The 20433-nt window shown below is 40.4% G+C and overlaps 1 protein-coding gene across 1 annotated transcript; it reads right to left on the reverse strand.

The window, feature by feature from the left end:
- Positions 1-14814: 14814 nt before the first annotated feature.
- Positions 14815-20061, reverse strand: LOC118564866 (noelin-like). Its single transcript, XM_036144201.1, has 2 exons — positions 19892-20061; positions 14815-15993 (listed from the first exon to the last, which is right to left on the reverse strand). The coding sequence occupies exons 1-2, from the start codon at positions 20036-20038 to the stop codon at positions 15331-15333; spliced, it is 810 nt and encodes a 269-aa protein (XP_036000094.1). The 5' UTR covers positions 20039-20061; the 3' UTR covers positions 14815-15330.
- Between the last annotated feature and the right edge of the window lie 372 nt (positions 20062-20433).

Below are 20433 nucleotides of genomic sequence, written 5' to 3' on the forward strand. Positions count from 1 at the left end.
AGCACCGCGTTCAGAGACCACTGTGATGCATTCGCGAGCGTCAGAAAGCTATGGTGCATTCAGGAGCATGGGACATTTCAAACTTAAAAGGAAAGAGGCATAAAACGGAATAAAACTTAACTCATACAGTAATGTATTTATCCAGAAACAGCGTGGGCTTTCTTACAATACTGAATGCTCTATAATTGTATTTCTGAATTGTATTTCTCAAATTTCAACCCTGTATTTTTATCATAAAAACTCGACTTTGTTCGTGAAGAAATGTTAGGATCGTTTTCAGAACAGAGCTGTGAATAATAATAATAAGATGAATAGACCTCACCTAATCTGATCTGTTTTATGTAAACTGTAAAAAAGTTTGACTGCCCTGCTCAGTTTCCTTTAACAGTCGAAATGATGCAGACTCACTTCCTTCTTCCTTATCATGCATCAGCAGCAGGCACCCATCCCCCAGTTACAGGATGAGCTTATTAAGCGTTGTCTGGGTAATGGAGGCTGAATCATCAGTCAGATCCATTCCGATTGATCCCAAATATCAAAACAGTCAAATTCAGTTTATAATCCAGGTTGGTTCAGATTTTTCTCTCTAAATAAACCCAGCAGGTTGTTGACCTGCAGCATTCACTCCTCCTGAATGAACATGTAGCCACAGCAGACAGCTGCTGACATTGAGTGGTTGACTTTGCAGCAGTCCCTCAGCAATCCCGAGCATGCATGTAGTGACAGTGGAGAGGAAAAGTTTATCAATCATGTTTGGAAACAAATAATCTGGCTTCATCAGCAGAGTTGTAGAAATGTTTGATAGAATGTCTCCCCCTACTGGTGGAAAATAAACCTGAACAGTTAACAATATAGTTTTTCATTATTATAGTTCCTGTTAAAGTGACGTGGGCTGGAACGAAAAGGCGACTCATTAGATGCAGCAGTGGTTTATTAGAAATGTGACTAGAGCCGGACACAGAGGATCATTCCATCCGTTCGTGCACCGCTGTTTACCAGAGACTCTGCTGGATGGGCATCTGTTCCTCCAAGTCCCGAATCTGGGTCCGAATTTCTTGGACCAGGTTGACGGTTAGCGTTTCAGTACGACGGCGATTCATTTTGCGGCGACTGTTTGCAGGCGTGCTCCTCTGTTTGCGTCCTTTACCTGAAAATTTACCCCAACTATCATTAAAGGAATCTGGTTCCGTATCACGGGGATTCATTTTCAGGCGGCTGTTTGCAGGCGTGCTCCTTTGTTTATGAATGAGGAGGAACATCACCTCCTCATTCATAAACAAACATTTTTCTCTTTTGAGACGTAGCCCGGCCTCCTCCAGCCGTTCCAGCACCATGGCCAGCGTCTGCAGGTGCTCTTGGTCATCTTTCCCTGTGAGCAGGATGTCATCCAGGGAAATTGCAACATGAGGAATGCCCTGCAGCAATCCCTCCATGATCCGTTGGAATATCGCCGGGCTGGACGATACCCCAAAAGGTAGTACTTTGTATGTGAACAATCCCTTGTGAGTGTTTATGGTCACATACCTCTTCGCTTCCTCATCTAGTGGAATCTGGTGATAGGCGTGACTCAGATCCAACTTTGTGAACTTTTGTCCACCCGCCAGCGTAGCAAACAGGTCCTCAATTCTGGGAATTGGGTACTGCTCCAACTATTTGATATACTGTCAGTTTGTAATCTCCGCACAGTCTTACTGTCTCATCAGGTTTTAACACAGGAACCACAGGTGCAGTCCATTCTGCATGTTTTACAGGTCCAATGATCTCTTGGGCAAGGAGATGATCCAATTCCGCCTCAACTCTTCCTCTCATGGCATAAGGAACAGGCCTAGCTTTAAAAGATCAGGGGACTGCTTCCATGTCTACGTATATTTTCGCCGAGGAGGTGGGGGCTTTGAATTTCCCTAGTTCTTTGTAAAACACATCCCCGTATTTTTCTAAACCCTCCTCTAAAGTTTCTTTTTTAACATGGTGGATTTGGGTTTCTAGATTTCCCTGTACCTCTACTGCGGTCTCTTCTAAACTGTGGTGGACTTGGGGTGCTGATTTCCACTGTAGGTCTAACCTTTTAATCCAGTACCTACCAATCAGACTGGGGGCGAAACAAACCTCACCTATGATCCTATCCTCACCCCCTCTTCCCTCACCTGATTTTTTTACCCTTATGAGCCCTATTTTTGAGACCTCCGCCTATATATCCAGGGTTTCCGCGGGGCATTAAAAGTCATTAAATGATCTTTTTTTTTTATTAAAGCCTTAATTGGCATTAAAAGTCATTAAATGTGATTATCTGTGGCATTACAAATGCCTTATTTTTTTTCTAAAAAAAAATACGGTCATAAAGACAGTTTCGTCAGATATATTATCAGATATAACTGATTCCGCGTGCTTGCGCGGAACTGCTTCCGGTTGATCGTAAAGCCGTATGCAAGGACCGCGGAACCGGCCGGTAGGGCCGGTAGGGCCGCGGCCCTACCTACTTTTGATGATCAAACATGTAAAATAATATATATAAATAAAATTAAATTATTCAATAGCTTTTTTTTTCAAATGCACAATAGTCTATGGCAGCAGCATCATTCTACAATGAGAAAGCGATAAATCATCCCATCTAAAAATGTATAGGGTAGTTCACTGCTACTGTTTTCATCCGGGTTTTTCGCGCATGCGCGATTGGTAGGCAAAAGGCGAACACAATGGCGGACGCAAACAGAGAAACTGCTCCAGACAGCCGCAGAAGCGGCTGCTGCTGCTGTAGCAGCCGCTTCTCCGGCCCGTGTAGCGATCGCCACCTCCCCTCCGCCGCTATTTAAGTAGAACCATGACTAGAGCAGAATGAAGTTGTATTTACCGGATATGAAGTGTAGACTGCAAATTCTGTCGTAGTATGATGGCTCCCCCAGTCCATTGGGAGTGTCTGCCTGCGCTCTTTTCATTGAAAATATCCATTTCTTTCTTCGTCCTTCCTCCTTCGGTAAACGACAGAAACGTACATCCAACGATTTGGAATGCCTCTGTGTGCAACCGGGAGCGCAACAAGTCGTAGGCATTGCTTAGATTCCAAAAATAAACGAAGTAAAAGTACGCTCTAAATCACCCGTTTTGTGCCAGATTTGGCCCGCGGGTCTTGAGTTTGACACCTGTGCTCTAACCAGGGGGATGAGGATGGGACGAGAAGACGCTACAAAGAGAAAGAAATTCCTAACCAAGGGAGATGGCGCACAACAAACACCAGAGGGCGCCCTGATCCTCAAAATCAGGTCTGATGTTACAACTCAATTGTAACAAAGCTTCTAAATCTGAGTCTGACGCACAATTTACGCCGCAAAATACAAACACGAAGCAGTTTGATTTGTGTCCGATGGCGAGCGAGCAAGAGAGAACTGATAAAGCAGCACAGAGTAACAATAACTCTAGCGCTCCATAAAGATGTTATTAATCAGAGAATTTTTTCTGATTATTTCACAACGGTTACCATCAGCAGGTAAACACGCCCACAGCAACACACCTCGGCTCCCCCAGCCCATTTGTCTGAATATGCGCTAAAACCGCCTTTTTAAAATGAACTGCACGGTGCAGTCAGCGCCTGTCTGAAACGCAATGAAAAGTATTACAGATCTGTGCGTGGGCACAGTCAAGAAATCGCGTAGCCAAGAAACTTTCGACCCAAATTAAATTTTTGCTCTGCTGAAGTAAACGATGTAAAGTCTGAAGAGAGAGAGAGAGACATTCTTTGATTCTGGCTCGGTTTCTTCTCCTGGATTCGTTGCTATTCTCTCCTCTGTTGCCTCCAATTTCTCCTTCACTCTCTTCCCCTCCTCTTTAATGACTAACTTTCACTTTAGATGTCTCACCTGTTTCCCTGATTTTAGCCAATTGATCAGGTTTGCGAGAATGATTGAAGCAGAGACCACAAGCCATGTGCCCATATACAGCACAATGCAGATTTTTCATCTTGAATTTAAGCGTAGATTTTTTCTAAATAAATACATTTTCGTGTTAATAATCTATCGTTCCGTTATGACACCCAAGCATCAGACCGAGGTTTTGCTGCCAACACATTATTTTAGGACGAACAGAATGGGACAGTTTTCACTCCGCCAGTCCCCCAAATCACAACTCTTCCCAGAAGCCACACATTTCTTCCGGTGTTACCGCGGAGAAACTGGTGTTATCTTTTAGCATTAACAAAAGGTCACAGAGGGACAAGAACGCTCCAGTAAGTGAACTCAAAAGAGCTTTAAAAACAGCCATGAGTAAATTCCCTAATGCTACTATCCACATCCCTGTGGTTAACTTTTCTCCTGAACCTCCCCAAAGTGAGCAGGCTCTCCTCCTTCACCTGAACGATTTCATCACAGGTTTGGACAACCATATTCCTGCTTTACCTCAGGATAAGTTTACTACAGGTCACGATTATGTTCATTGGACCAATAACACTGCCAAATGTGTGCTTCTACATTGGAATGAGTATGTGGATACGGGAGGGGAATAAGAACGTGATCAACCTTTCCAAAACATTTCAACTTTCAGAGCAACAATCTAACCTTCTCAGTAAGGGCCTAAATTTTATTCCCACGGTTCATTATGACAAAAAAAATTTCATTACAGTGCAAACACGACATTCAACAATATCACAGACGTATCAAACTAGCCAAACATTAAAAACAAATCAGAGCTTCGACCTTTCACCCTTAAATCAGAATGGTCGCCACCAATGAGCCAGCATCCACCTCAGGTACTTGATTTTGTTAAAACTGATTTTGATTATTTTCAAAATCATTTTCATCCCATTATAGATAAATCAAATCTAACCTCAGAAGAATTTGCAGCTCTTAAGGAGCTGAGTGGGAACAAACAAATTATAATCAAACCAGCGGATAAGGGCAGTGGAATAGTTATTCTTAACAGAGAACAATATTTACAAGAGGGATACAGACAACTTAATGACAAGACATACTATTCCAAATTAAATAAACCTCTTTATTTGGATACAATTCCATTGGTTGAAAAAATAATATATAATCTCCATCAAAAGAAATTCATTAATAGCAGACAAAAAACATATTTGTTGGGCTTATCCGAACTCAGACCTAGATTGTTCTATATGTTGCCCAAAATTCATAAAAATCAAGCTCAGTGGAGCATAACATTTCAAGTACCCATAGTATTGGATTGTGATAGCGAAACCTACTACACTGCTGAATATTTGGACTATTTTTTTGAATCCACTGTCAGTGAAACATGTGAGTTATATTAAGGACACATATCACTTTGTTGATACAGTTAAAAAATTGCATATTCCTGAAGATGCGTTATTATTCTCAGTGGATATTGACAGCCTTTATACTAATATAGATATCAATGAGGGAATAAATACCGTTACAAACATATTCCTTAAATATCCAGATAAAAAAAAAAGACTGGATAAGGAATTATTAAAATTACTGGAAATTAATCTTACCAGAAATGATTTTCAATTTAATGGAGAATCTTTTTTGAAAATCAAGGGAACGGTAATGGGCAAAGAATTCGCCCTGGCCTATGCCCATATTTTTATGGCAGAATGGGAAACCTCTGCCCTCCAAAAATGTACCAAAAAACCCCTCCATTATTTTCGCATTTAGGTGATATATGGGGGATTTGGCCACACTTGGAATCTTCCTAGATACCCTAAATAACCATAATAATTCATTAAATTAAAACACACTATCAGCCAAACATCCATTGATTTTCTTGATACCACTACATTTAAAGGACAAGACTTTCAAAACAATCACAAATTGGACTTTAAAGTATTTTTCAAACCAACAGACACACATGCACTCCTCTTCGAGACAAGTTTCCACCTAAGCATACGTTTGCCGGCCTTATTAAGTCTCAATTATTGAGATTCTATAGAATCTGCACAGGGCAGAGTGACTTTAAAGAGGCCACTCAGACGCTATTCTCAGCATTGGTCACTAGGGGGTACTGTCGCTCTTTCTTAAGGAAAAGTTTAAAATCATTTCTGGTTAAGAAGATTAATAATAATTCCCCTTTTTTGCCATTTGTTTCTACTTTCTCCCCATCCACAAATAAATTAATTAGACACATTAAAAACAATTTTGGAAATATCACCAGAGAAACCAAAATATTTACGGACCATAGGATCATCGGAGCTTTTAGAAGGAATAAAAACCTCTGTGATTTCCTGGTTAAGGCAGAAATTCCAGCCTTAACAGATCCTAAACCGAAAGGTAAGGGGCATTTTTTCCAGCACCATCAATGGTTGCGTAGTCTTTCTAATGACATGGTCTTCTTATCACAATGTCAGGGCAGCCCACACTCTAAGATATGCATTTATCTTATTACCTGCAAAAAATGTGGTATTCAGTATGTAGGGGAGACAAGAAACACACTACTTGTAAGATTTACCCAACACAGATACAACATAAAAAGGAAAAAGAATACACAGACCCCATTGGTTAAACACTTTATTTACCATGGGTGGGAATCCATCACTGCTACAGTGATTCAGGCCAATCCCAGGTGGACCAGCGATCAGAGACGTAGAGCTGAGAGGATATGAATTTCTAAGTTAGCCACCAGACAGCCAAAAGGATTAAATTAAAAATAATAAAGTAATTTTTTTATTTCTATTCCATTTCATTCTCTTTTGAAAAACAGGTTTTGACCCTAAAACTAATATATGGTTAGCTGAGGCCTTTTCTCCTTCCCACAACCCTGTGTCCCATCCTCTATCACCTACCCTGACTACGGACCCCTACCTTCTGACTCTCACCCACCTGCCCTCTGACCCTAACCACAACCGCTCTACATCTGGCCCTAACCCCCAGCAGGTCCTACCTTAACCCTATATTTATTGCCCCTGCCCAACTGTTCTTCACTAACCCTAACATTTTAGGGGTTCTTGCCTGAATCTAACTCCACCTGTATAAGGCCTCACCCCAAACCCTGCTAATCCGGGCTAGCCCTGGATTTTATGATAAATAATTGAATTAATTAATAAATACTGTACAAACAAATATTTAAATAAATTAATTAATAATTAATAAATAGAATGTGCATCACTAGAGCAAAACAATCCCTCATTATATATGAATTTCAAACACTGTATTTATATTGTAAGGGCCACTCACAGCCTATTTCACTGTATATACCTGTAAATATTGTATATTTTGTAAATATTGTACATAATCTATGGTTTCCGGCGTCCCCATTATTTACGTCTGTTTTTCTGCATATTTGTGCAGTGGACGGCAACCTGCCATTGTTGTAATCCCCGAAACGGACAGCAGATGGCGGTAGCCATCAGCTGTTCTGCCTGCCCCGTTCATCTGCGCATGACATTAAAGGGGAGTTTGACCGGGCCAATCCCTGACCGCTGACTGTAACGGTCTCCTAAATTCGAATGTTCAAAAATTTCTGCTATATAAAGTGTATGTTTGAATGATCTTGTCAGTTGAGACAGCAAACTGCCTGAAGAAGAAAAAAGAAACTGAGTCCTTTTTCTTTATTTATTTATTCTTTATTTACTTATATAGCAGTCATTTACAGTCAGCCTAGAATAAATACATAAATTATTTAATGAGTTTACCGGCGGGATGACTTGGGACCGATACCCGGATCTGGAGGAAGGATGGACAATGGTCCAGCACCACCGAGGTAGACAGCGCCGATGGCAGCCAACGGACCGTAACGCCGCAGGGACGCACTGAACCACCGAGGACCACCACCAGCGTCAACGGGAGGAGACAGCGGAGGAACCACGCCTCCTCCTCCATCACCCGCTGATGATGTCGCCCCTCTTCCTCAGCGCCAGCAGAGAACCTGTAGCTCCTCTACTGGCTCTACCTGTCCTTCTCCGGGGACACCACAGATGGCCCCTCCTCTTCATCCTGAGAGGACAGCGTCCCCCACTGCTGATGAGGACCCCGGCTGCATCTCTGTTCTCCTCCAGGAGGAGGTGAGCAGATGTGGTGCTGCAGCTGCAGCATCATCTCCTCCTCTCTCCCAGACCTCCAGCCCTGCACGAAGGGAAAGGCGGACCTTACTGACTTACTTACGTGCCAAATCTGTAAAATCAATTATGTGGGTTAGACAGGTAACAGCCTCCTTACTCGCTTCACCCAACGTAGATACAACATTCAAAAACAAAAAAACACCCAGGTTCCCCTAGTGCAGCATTTCATAGACCACGGTTGGGATGCACTTTCAGCACTGGTGCTGGAGTGTAACCCAACCTGGTCTACAGCCCAGAGGAGAAGGGCTGAGAGAATCTGGATTCGCAGACTGGACACGCTAACTCCCTGAGGTATGCTCCACCGGTGGTACTCCTGGCAGGACGTGCCCGTGCACCAGGGGAAGGAGGGGGTTAAGGGGGAGGGGAGAAGAGGGTTTTGGCCCTCTGACCCCTGACCTCTGACCCTAACCCGAAGCCCAACCCTAACCCTCCACTTATAATAAGAACAGGGAAAACAGAAACTCTGATTACAGAACAATAAACAATCAAGTCCCATTTGAATCAGCAGTCCAGTACAGGACCAACCAGGGCAAATGACCCAGACTTTAAACTTAAAGTGCGTGTGTGGTACAGAATCATCAAAGCACAGCACCACTTAGAACAGGTGGCTGACTTTAACAAAACACCCCCTGCCATCAATAATATGTGCCAGGAATTATCAGACTTTGTCAGGCCGGCACACATTACTGACAGAACAAAGGACTTAATAAGGTGTAACGCACAAAACTGGTCCCACAACACAATGCTGACCATCAAATAGCATTATGAGGACATCATTCAAACAGAATGTGACTGTTTAGCAGAGTTCCCAAGTGATGACTCCTTTGCCATAACCACTAAATGGGCCAAAAGGGCCTTGGGAAGACGACTGAAAGAGGACACTATTGAACGTGCTCAACTTAGCTTTGCCTCACACGCTTCTGAACCCAGCTCTCTGTTTCAGCACCAACCAGACGCTACAATAAAGAACAAGAAAAGGAAAGTCAGTATCAGCCCAATTACCTTCCACAACAGACCACAACGCCACAGGAAAGGTAACTTCTCCCTTCTTCCCATTGGAAGGATGAGCCGACACCTGCAAGAGGATCAGCTCCATTTACCTGCACCTCCAGAAGACACGATCCAGCAGGTGGTAACATCCACCCTGACTATTCAACGGAGAACTGATCAAAAGATCCGAGTTTGGTCACTCGATTTAAACAAAAAAGTGGTCATATTAGGTGACTCAAATGTGGCCAAAATTAACAATTACAACAATCCAGAGATCCAGATTGACAGCTACCCGGGAGCAAAGTTGAAGCATATGAAACCTTTTTTTTTTTTTTTTCAGAGAGACCACTGCTTCCCTGCTGTTGAAAAACTGATCCTGTCCTTCGGGATAAACTGCAGAACAGCTCCTAGAGTCAGTCCTGCTTTGAGACTGATCAAGTCCACCATCCGTGCAGGCCTCAGGAGCTGTCCAAATGCTGATATTTATGTCCCTCTGATCAACTTTGTCTCATCCATTCCTTTCATTCAAAGAAACATTCTACAACAACTGAATGACTTTATTGTTACCCTGCCTTGTCACCTACCTTTTCTTCCAGCCTACTTGTTCCAGTTCAAATGGACCAGATCCACTGGAAATGGAGCACAGCATCACACTTCCTTAAACACTAGCTTGACTGAACTGCCCTCCAAGCCCGAACCTATTGGGAGGGCACGGTAACATTGTTGAAAATAATGTTTGCATCGAAAATCTGATCGACCTAGGAGCTTCTACTGAGGAGCAACAAAGCTCCTCGACCCAGCATCAACCAACAGCGGGTATGGTCCAAAAGACCAAGAGAGGTAGGATTTGTCTGACCACCAGACATGGCTTGGTAGCATTGATATGTAACATGCCTCCCATACTGAAACCAAAAATGTATTTTCCACAGCTGAAATTGTTTTTGGATAAAAATATAAATATATAGGGTTATCGAGAGAGATTTCCACACATAACTGTAACTCACCCTAACCACTGGGTCTGACCCAACAATTTTTCCTGTCAGTTTAACATTAAATGACAATAACAATTTGTAGAATAATCTTTGAAAAAATTCTCAGTCCACACATGAGCATAGTTCCCACTTTTATTGACTTCTGTTGAGTCTCTAGACTTTTGTTAATGGTTACACAGAATCCACACAAAACATTGCAATAAATACCACCGTAAAATTGTTAAAAACAGACCAGCAGAGACTTTTGTTAGAGTGCACTCATGTTTTTTTCCAGTTGAATCAATGAATTAATTGGAATTACGTTACATGGTACTAAACACAAACAAGAACAATGTTATTTCAGAAGCCAGTAAATAAAATTTTCTGAATCAATAGAAAATATTTTTGTGTTGCTTGCATGTTCAAAATACTCTAAATATACCAACCATCATTAAAAATATGTTTTATGGTGCATTTTATTCAAAGGGTTAATATTTTATTACCAAGTGTTATTACGCTGTTTCACATACTAAAAACAAATATCAAGAAACACACAAATTCTTAAGAAAAGTTACAGATTATTCTGTTCGTTCTAAAAAAGTTCTAACAACATTTTGGGAGAAGATACAATTTTAACTATTGCTGTTAGATATGTAACAGGGAAAAAATCTGTGAGTTGTGGTTAGAAAGTTATAAATTCTGAAGAAAATGCAAACAATCCCACAAAACATTTTGTAGTGAATTACAAAGCAAATAAATTATATTCCTAAGGTCCTATAAGGAACTGTGAAAAATGTTTCCACCCGTTACCTAATTATGCAAACTCAACAATAAAACAACACTTCAACATCAAAAAGTTAACAGTCCAGTGCTTTGTTTGGTGTATCCAGTACTGAGAAAGGTCTGAAAGTTGATTTGAAGTGTTGCAAAAACTAGTTGCAATGCTCTAATGTCCGCTTCTTAAATTGGGAACACTTTCATCCTTTATTTTGGTTAAATTCAACACATTTTAATGAACCAGATAACACATTGTCAACTTTTTATTGCCCAAGAATGTCTATGACTCTGAGAATAAAAAGATTTGTTTTACCAAATTGATTAATTATGTCCAGCCCAGCTTTAAGGTTCATATGGCTTTTGTGAATAAAAAGTCAAAGCTACAACCAATATCTTAATTGAATGGCTTAATGGCAATTTCTGGGTGACAATGGTCCAGGACCTAGGAGTTCTTCCTGTACCCGCGTTGTTCTCGGTATAAAAATCCACTCCATCCATCTCAGTTGTTGTGTCCTTGGGCAAGAACCTTCATCCATCTTGCCTGCTGTTGATGATCAGAGGGCTTGGTGGGTCCGGTTATATGGCAGCATTGCGTCAGTCAGTCTGGCCCAGGGCAGCTGTGGCTACAGTGTAGATCACCACCATCGGATATGAATATCTAAATGAACAGGTGAATGACTGAATGTAGTGTAAAGTGCTTTTAGGCCCTTAGACCTGCAAAAGCACTATACAAGTGGAGGCCATTTACCATGCAAGTGAAATCAGAAAATATTTTGGGAGCCTGACACCTCTAGGGGTGTATTTGTTTATTTTATGGTTCTGACACTGCCCGACATTTTACTCTAATATCTCATGCTAACAAAGAGTGAAATATTGTGTAATAAGAAGACCTATTAATAATAGGGTTGGGGTTAGAAACAGTCTTATTTCTGTTGGAAGGTTGATTCTCTTTTGCTGTTTTAACAGTTTTAGTCAGTGATCCTTGATACCTCAGTCTGCCCTGGAAGCACATGAATATCCTAATACAATGCCTTGCAAAAGTAATAACTTCCCTTGGCTTTTAGTTATTTTGTTACATTCAAACCTCTAATTTTAAAGTTTTCATTCCTTTTTTGTAAAAAGGAGCTGCAAAAACTAAGTTGGCCAAGCGAAATGCAAAATGTAGCAAACAAAAAAATTAAAAGTTTGATGATTGGCATGTGCATATGTATCAACTCCCTTTGCTATGAAGTCCCTAAACAGTTCTAGTACAATCAATTACCTTCAAAAGTCCCATATTTCGTAATAGCAAAGTCAGCCTGTGTTCAATCTAAGTGTTGCATGGTCTGTCAGTATAAACACAACTTTCCTGAAAGGCCCAAGAGGCAGCAGCATTACAAAGCAAAAGGCATTACACCATGAAGACCAAGGAACTCTATAGCCTAGTCATAGACAACATTGTTGAGTAGTACAACTCAGAATGGGGTTATAGAAAATATCCATGTTCCTCCAGAGCACCATCGGATTCATCACCTTCAAAGTCAGGCTTCAGAGCTCATCATAGCACTGAAACAGCTCTGGTGAAAGTCACTAATGATATTCTCATGGCCTCAGATAATGGACTTGTGTCTGTACTTGTCCTGTTAGATCTCAGTGCTGCATTGGATACAGTTGATCACAATATTCTCCTACATAGACTTCAGTATACTGCAATGTGTGCTTCTGTGCTTTTTTGTTTCTCTTATTGTAGCTCAGTTCTGTCTTCTCTAACCCCCAGTCGGTCGAGGCAGATTAGCGTTCACACTGAGCCTGTTTGTGCTGGAGGTTCTCCTCCCTGTTAAAGGGGGGTTTTCCTCTCCACTGTCGCTTCATGCATGCTCAGTATGAGGGATTGCTGCAAAGCCATGGAAAATTCAGACGACTCTCCTTGTGGCTCTACACTTCTCCAGGAGTGAATGCTGCTTGTCGGGACTTTAATGCAATCAACTGGTTCCCTTATATAGGAAAAATGTTTTGACCAATCTGTATAATCTGACCCAATCTGTATAATCTGATTGAATTTGACTTTGGAAAGTGCCTTGAGATGACATGTTTCATGAATTGGTGCTATATAAATAAAATTGAACTGAATTGAATTGAAATGGCAAGCCCATTATTCATTGTCAAGCTGCCAAGAGGGGGCCACCCACCAGAACTCTCAGACTGGGCTAAGAGGACATTCATCAAAGAGGCAGCACATAGACCAAAGATAACCCTAAAGGAGCGTTGAGGATAGGAAATAGCGGCACAAAAAAAATCTCTTATTAGTACATTGACAAGCTGATGTTAGAGATCTTTATAGCATACAGAATCATGTACTAGAGAAACATTGTCTTGCATCGAGATCTCTTGAAGACTGGAATGCAAGAAGCCACATAAAGATTTTAAACACTTGTGCGTGTAAAACATTTTTGAACAATCATAGGGTAGTCCCTGTTTGGCATCAGTCCATTGGTTTGATTATTTCTTTTATCTAGCACTCTGCATATATGCTTAACAGAGTTATCTGCAATGGTCAGAGTGACCTAAAAGGAAGCATGTTATCTGTCAGTCAAAGAACCAGCTCTGCAGGACATTCATTCTTTGTGAGCTTTACAAAAACATCTCTTCTAATCCACCACAGGAGCTCCAGAGGTCCACAGCAGAGAGTGGAATGTCTTTCCCTAGGACTATGATAAGCCGTATACTCCAGAAAGCTAGGCTTTATGAAAAAGTGGCCTGAAATTAGCCATTACTCTGTAGTAGAACTAAGAAGCCTAAAGGCATGTGGGCAACTCCCCAAATGGTTGGAGGAAGGTGCTTTGATCAGATGAGACTAAAATTAAAAATTTCAGCCACCAAGAAAAACACTATGTCTGGGGCAAACCCTACACATCCCATCACCCCAAGAACACTATCCACCCACAGCATAATGCTTCCTCCACCGTGTTTTCTTGTGTTGATCTTTTTCAACACAGACTGGGAAGGTAGTACTACAGGGTACAAAGTAATGACATTAAGGGGTGAGCAGTTATGCACATGAAAGTTTTTTGTTATTCTGACAAATTTTTTGTTTGCTTCACAATAAAAATTAGAACTATTCATTAGAAAACTGGCTCCCTGCTTTAACTTAGAGCTGCACCCTTTAAAGGTACAATTGGGGAGAAAACGGCACTGCACACATCTAGAGAAATCCTACTTGGTTTGGAAGAACAGTCTACTGTTGTATTGAAACACCGTCAACAAAGCTATATCAATATATTTTTCATCTTTATTACAGAATAACAATAATCCTAGATTTCTGTTTAATACAGTTGCCAAACTGACAGAGACATAGCTCTGTTGTTGCATCCATTTCCTTAGCTCTCATCAAAAATAACTTTATGCTATTCTTTAGAAATAAGATTGAACTTATTAAAAATATAACAATTGGCATGATTGATTCCCCCTGCTGGACAAAGTTAAAAATAACTTGCTGTTATTTTTGACCAAGACATATAATTTAAATCTCATATTAAACAGGTTTCCAGAGTTTCCTTTTTTCACCTCAGGAATATCGCCAAAATTAGAAATATTCTGTCCAGGGGTGATGCTGAAAAACTAGTCCATGCATTTGTTACTTCAAGGACTATTGTAATTCTTTACTATCAGGAAGTCCACAAAATGCAGTTCAAAGTCTTCAGCTGATCCAAAATGCTGCAGCAAGGGTTCTTATGAAAATAAACAAGAGGGATCATATTTCTCCAATTTTAGCTTCCCTTCATTGGCTTCCTGTTAAATCAAGAATAGATTTTAAAATTCTTCTTCTAACGTATAAAGCCCTTAATAATCAAGCTCCATCATATGTAGAGCAGATTCCTGGATCAATGTGAGCTTCTGTGCTTTCTGTGTCTCTGCTCTGTCTTCTCTAAGCCCCAGTGGGTGGAGGCAGATGAGTGTTCACACTGAGCCTGGTTCTGGTTCTGCTGGAGGTTCTCCTCCCTGTTAAAGGGGAGTTTTCCTCTCCACTGTCGCTTCATGCATACTCGACATGAGGGATTGCTGCAAAGTCAACAACACAATGCCAGCGAATGTCCACTGTGGCTCCATGTTCATCCAGGAGGAGTGAATGCTGGAAGCAACCTGCTGGGTTCCCTGAGAGAGAAAATGTTGAACCAATGTCTCTGGAGGATTTGATTTAATTGACTCTGGAAAGTGCCTTGAGATGATGTGTGCTGTGAATTGATGCTATATAAATAAAACTGATTTGAATTAAGAGGAAGTCCTTAAAAAGGAGCTTTTTAAATAAACAGATTTGAAACCAATACACATTCAAAAGGCATGTTTTGTAAGTTATCTGGTGCAAAATCTTAAACAATCCATTTTGATTCCACATTGTGAGGTAACAACAAGTAGAAAATAGCAAGGGGTTAATACCTTTGCAAGGCCCGGTGCATTGCTTTCTCTATCTACAAGTCAATCAATGTGAGAGCTTGTTAAAAATTTGGGTTTTTTTTTTTTTTTTTGCTTGAGAGGAAATGTGTTTTCTTAACCTTATAACTTTCACACTGAGATTATGAGAATGATATTTAGTTACTGTATTATATGATATAGTGTTACATTATACAGAACTTGGTGCCCGTTGTTCCAGGCATAAAGTGCTCTGTCTCTAGGATTGTAGTCAAGCATGGACAAGTGGCTGTATTTATTGGTCAGGGGGATATCGATGTATTCGTAGGTGGAGGAGTTGGTGGAGTAGGCATAGTACACCTTTGTTCCTCCTGAATAACCATTAGTGACATACAATGTTCCACAGATCATGAAGGCCTCACCAGCACTGCGTTTTGGATGGTTGGTGGTCCAACTTCGGATGATTTGTAGAGTGTTCGGATTTAATTTGCTAAGAACAATGTTACCGGCATTTTGATTGGTTGCATACACAGCCCAGAGCCCACCCTCATCCACCATGAGGTCGATGTCAGAGTGACCACCCCATGAGTAATGGTACATGTTGTTGTAACCGGCAAAGTCAAGCTGCCGGGAGCGACTGATAAGTGACGTGCTAAAGTCAAATTTGATGATTGTGTGACTCTGAAACTTATTGTAGTAAATGGATCCATTGTAAACCACTTGGCCAGTACCAGACCATGGATGAGGCAGGCGATGGGATGTGAAGTTATCCGTTGTCATGAAGTCATACATAGACTGGTACTCCCTGACAAAGCGATTATTGTGATAACCATCCATGTACCAGACCTGTAAGGGAAGACAGCATACAAAACAATTGAACATGTTTAGATTCCTTTATTTTTCAGTGACAATGTTTTAAGTATGCTAACTTATTGCTCTCCTGTTTTTGTTCTTCAGCGCAGAACTACAAGTGCTGGTCATTTAATTAGATATCATAAAAAAGTTGATTTTTTTTTCAGTAACTTCATTCAAAAAGTGAATTTTGAATATTATATTAATTCATTACACACAGGGTGATATATATCAAGTGTTTGTTTCTTTTATTTTGATGATTATAACTGACAACTGATGAAAACCCCAAACTCTGTTTTTTAGGAAATTAGAATATTGTGAAAAGGTCCAAAATTCAAGCCACCTGGTGCCTCTCTAATTAGCCAATTAACTCAAAACAGCTGCAGAGGCCTTTAAATGGTCGCTCAGTCTAGTTCTGTAGGCGACCCAATCATATGGAGGACTGCTGACTCGGCACATTAATAGGGGAGATTCCCAAATAGTGGACTGCCGCTGGATCAGAGCTTCCAGAACCAGCAGACGTCGCCTTCCTGGTGTCAAGCCGCTCTGAGACAAGAGACAGAAGCGTCTCGCCTGGACTAAAGACAAATGGACAGGACGCTGCTGAGTGGTCCACAGTTCTGTTCTTGGATGAAAGTAAATTCTGCATTTCCCCTGGAAATCAAGGACCCAGAGTTTGGAGGAAGAGAGGAGAGGCACAGAATCCACGCTGAGGTCCAGTGTAGTTTCCACAGTCAGTGACGGTTGGGGTGCCATGGTGTTGGTTCACTCCCATACTCCCTGCTGCTGACCAACTTTATGGAGATGCAGGTTTCATTTTCCATCAAGACCTGGCACCTGAACACAGCGCCAAAGCTACCAGTACCTGGTTTAAGGACCATGGTACACCTGTTCTTAAAGGGCCAGCAAACTCACCTGACCTTAACTCCACAGAAAATCTATAGGTTATTGTGAAGAGCAAGATGAGATACACCAGACCTAACGATGCAGAAGAGCTGAGGGTCCATATCAGAGCAAGCTGGGCTCTCATCACACCTGAGCAGCGCCACAGACTGATGGACTCCGTGCCACGCCGCATGGCTGCAGTGATCCAGGGAAAAGGAGCCCAGCTTAGTACTGAGTACTGCACATGCTCACACATTTCATGTTGATGGGATTTCTGGAAATCTTTATTTTATTTTTTTTTTGGTCTTAACTAGTAGTCTAATTTTCTGAGATGCTGAATTTGTGGTTTTCATTAATTGCCAGTTGTAATCATCAAAATGAAAAAAAAAAACACCTGAAATATATCAGCCTGTGTGTAATAAATGAATAAAATATAGAAGTTTCACTTTTTGAATGGAATACTGAAAGAAATCAAGTTTTTCATGTTCTAATTATGACCAGCACCTATACTTAGACATAGCTCACAATATTTCAACCATTTATACATCATAATGTTCAGTTTGTATTATTACTATATCTTTTGGTGTGTTTACTTTCATATTGTTCTAAATATTTAAGCTTTCCTTTCCATTGAAGATGGATGACAAATTCTTCAAAAAATGTGTGCTTTTTGACAACTCAGTATTTCAGCCTACTTTCAGCTAGAAATGTCTGATATTCAGAATCCTCTCAGCTACCATTAAACTGTTCAGCTTTTTGATATCCTTTAATTTTTCTAAAATCACTATTTAACTTTTATTTTGAATTTGTCAGCCTGCATCTTCCTACCTGTGTATGATCCACAGTTTTTTCTAGCCTCTGCCCTTCACCTGCATGTCATCTAGTGCTCAAAAACAGCTTCATGCTATTGATGTATTAAATAAACTATAGGTCGGTACCCTCTGACTGCTCAGGTTATTCAAAAGATGATCTAAAAGTTTTGCTTTTTCAGAAGTATTCAGGACCAAGACAAGCTACTTTCCCATATACAGGGACATTTGTACTTTTGGGTTTTCATTTGAGTTCAGCTCTTCTTTTAATGAAGTTTTAACTAACTCTTTCAGCAACTGTTTCTTAATCAACTTTCTCTTCTTCAGCCCTTTTCAGCAAAAGGTAGTGCTCCCACAGATCTTGAAAGTTCCTCTTCAGCTTTTATATGCATTACAATTCAAAAGTCCAGAATGACTCAGGAAATATTTGGGCTTTGCACTCTTTTTTTGTTCTGCCTCAAATCCTTCAGCTATTATTTGGATCTTGAGATTTCTTTTAAATGTTTCAAATATCATTCTTCAACTGCATTCTTCAATTTATTTTAAACCATAAAATGTCACTTGTTACTGCTTCAAATCCTTCAGCAAATGTCCTTTCACTTTTAGATTGTTTCTGTTCATATTTTAATGTTTTCAACTACACAGTAAATTTGTCTCAAATTGAAGAAATTGTTTTTTGAGTGGGACGAACTGTCTGTTTCTATATAAAGTTTCTTCAATTTGAGTAAATTTTATTCAGACAAATTTACTGTGTAGTTTTTAAATTGTGTATTTTTTTAACATCTTCTGCTCAATCATTCTGCAGAAAAGCATTCTCACTGCTGTTTCACAGCAGCACCTTATTCTAGCTTCATTTAGTTTTTGACCATGTTCATACAATCATGGTTGGAGGATGACTTAGGCAGGACAAGGCAAATTTATTTGTATAGCATCCATCCATTTTCTGACCCGCTTAATCCCTCATGGGGTTGCGGGGTTGCTGGTGCCTATCTCCAGCGTTCACTGGGCGAGAGGCGGGGTTCACCCTGGACAGGTCGCCAGTCTGTCGCAGGGCAACACAGAGACAAACGGGACAAACAACCATTCACGCATACACTCACACCTAAGGACAATTTGGAGAAGCCAATTAACCTAACAGTCCTGTTTTTGGGCAGTGGGAGGAAGTCGGAGTACCCGGAGAGAACCCACGCATGCACAGGGAGAACATGCAAACTCCATGCAGAAAGCCCAGGGTTGGATTTGAACCCTGAACCTTCTGAACCACTGTGCAGCCCCTGTTTTTATTCAATTGAAGAACATTTTGGCACATCCATGCATTGATTTCTTCAATTTCCTCAGAGATTGAACTGGTCCATAGTCACCTGGTGACATGGTGATGTAGAACTGTGTGTCGTCTGCATAGTTATGGTAGCTGATGATGTTTTTATGTTCTGAGCTAGAGGAGCATGTAGATATAGAACAGGAAGAACCCAGGATGGAGCCTTGGGGAACCCCACATGTAATTTTTGTCATCTCTGATATAAAGTTTCCTACTGACACAAAAGATTCCCTGTCCTTTATGTAGGATTTAAACCAGTGGAGAGCTGTACCAGAAAGACCGATCCAGTTTCCCAGGCGTTCTAACAGAATGTAGTGATTGACAGTATCAAATGCTGCACTGAGGTCCAATAATACCAGCAATGTGGTTCTTCCACAGTCTGTATTTATATGGATGTCATTAAACGCCTTGACATAGGACATTAGCTGAAGGCTTAGTCTAAGTACCACAGCCAGTGTAAAAGGTTTTGGTTTTAGACTTCAAGAGATCTGTGCAGAAACAAGTACCTGCATATTTCACTGAAACAAAACCAATACTTTGAGCTGAAATTAATTTGCAGTGATACGAGAGACAGACATTGTGACAGAAACTGAAACTTGTTGCTGCTGAGGGTGCTCCTACGAGCAGTTGGATCATAATTGAGACTTTGTTTTTTTACTCACTGTATTTATATTTGTGGGAACTTTCTTTTTTCAATCAAACATTAACTTAGACAAAGTGAATATGAAATAGACACTATCCGTGTATAACTGACTTTTAGGTTAAAGCTTAATTTAAAAAGGCAAACCCAACTTTCTTTATTTCCAATGCTTAAAGATTTAGAGCTGGAAGATCTGTCCTTTGCTGTTTAGATGGTTGTTGTGGTGATGTTGACACTTACCCTGTCATCTCCAACTGGAGCCAGTGGATCTGTCATCCACGAACCAAATCTGGACCCAGATGTTTTCATTGTTATTGGTTCAGATATTCCTGTAAGTTTTCCACAAGCTGGAAAAGAACAAAACAAAACCAAATGAAGGCAGAACATACAGAAAATATGCAATAAGGATAAAAATGCTAAACTGAAAGTGAACATCAATATGACAGTAGATTTATTTGCTTTGGATGCCATTGAGTGGAAATCTGCCTAATTTTACATGATGTAATTTTTTTATTTATATATTTTTGATGGCATGGTTTGTCTTTCTTCACCTTTTGTCCTTTTCTGTGACATTTTGGTTTGAGTTACTACATCTTTTGAGTCCTTAACATGCCCTTAAGTTGTTATTGTTTATAAATCCATTGTGTGCTTTTAATTTCATTAAATTTTCAATTAAATTTTATTTATATAGCGCCAATCCATGAAACATGTCATATCAAGGCACTTTCCAAAGTCAAATTCAATCAGGTTATACAGATTGGTCAAAATATTTCCTATTTAAT

Source organism: Fundulus heteroclitus, chromosome 12 (assembly GCF_011125445.2).
Source record: "Fundulus heteroclitus isolate FHET01 chromosome 12, MU-UCD_Fhet_4.1, whole genome shotgun sequence".
Taxonomy (NCBI): Eukaryota; Metazoa; Chordata; class Actinopteri; order Cyprinodontiformes; family Fundulidae; genus Fundulus; species Fundulus heteroclitus.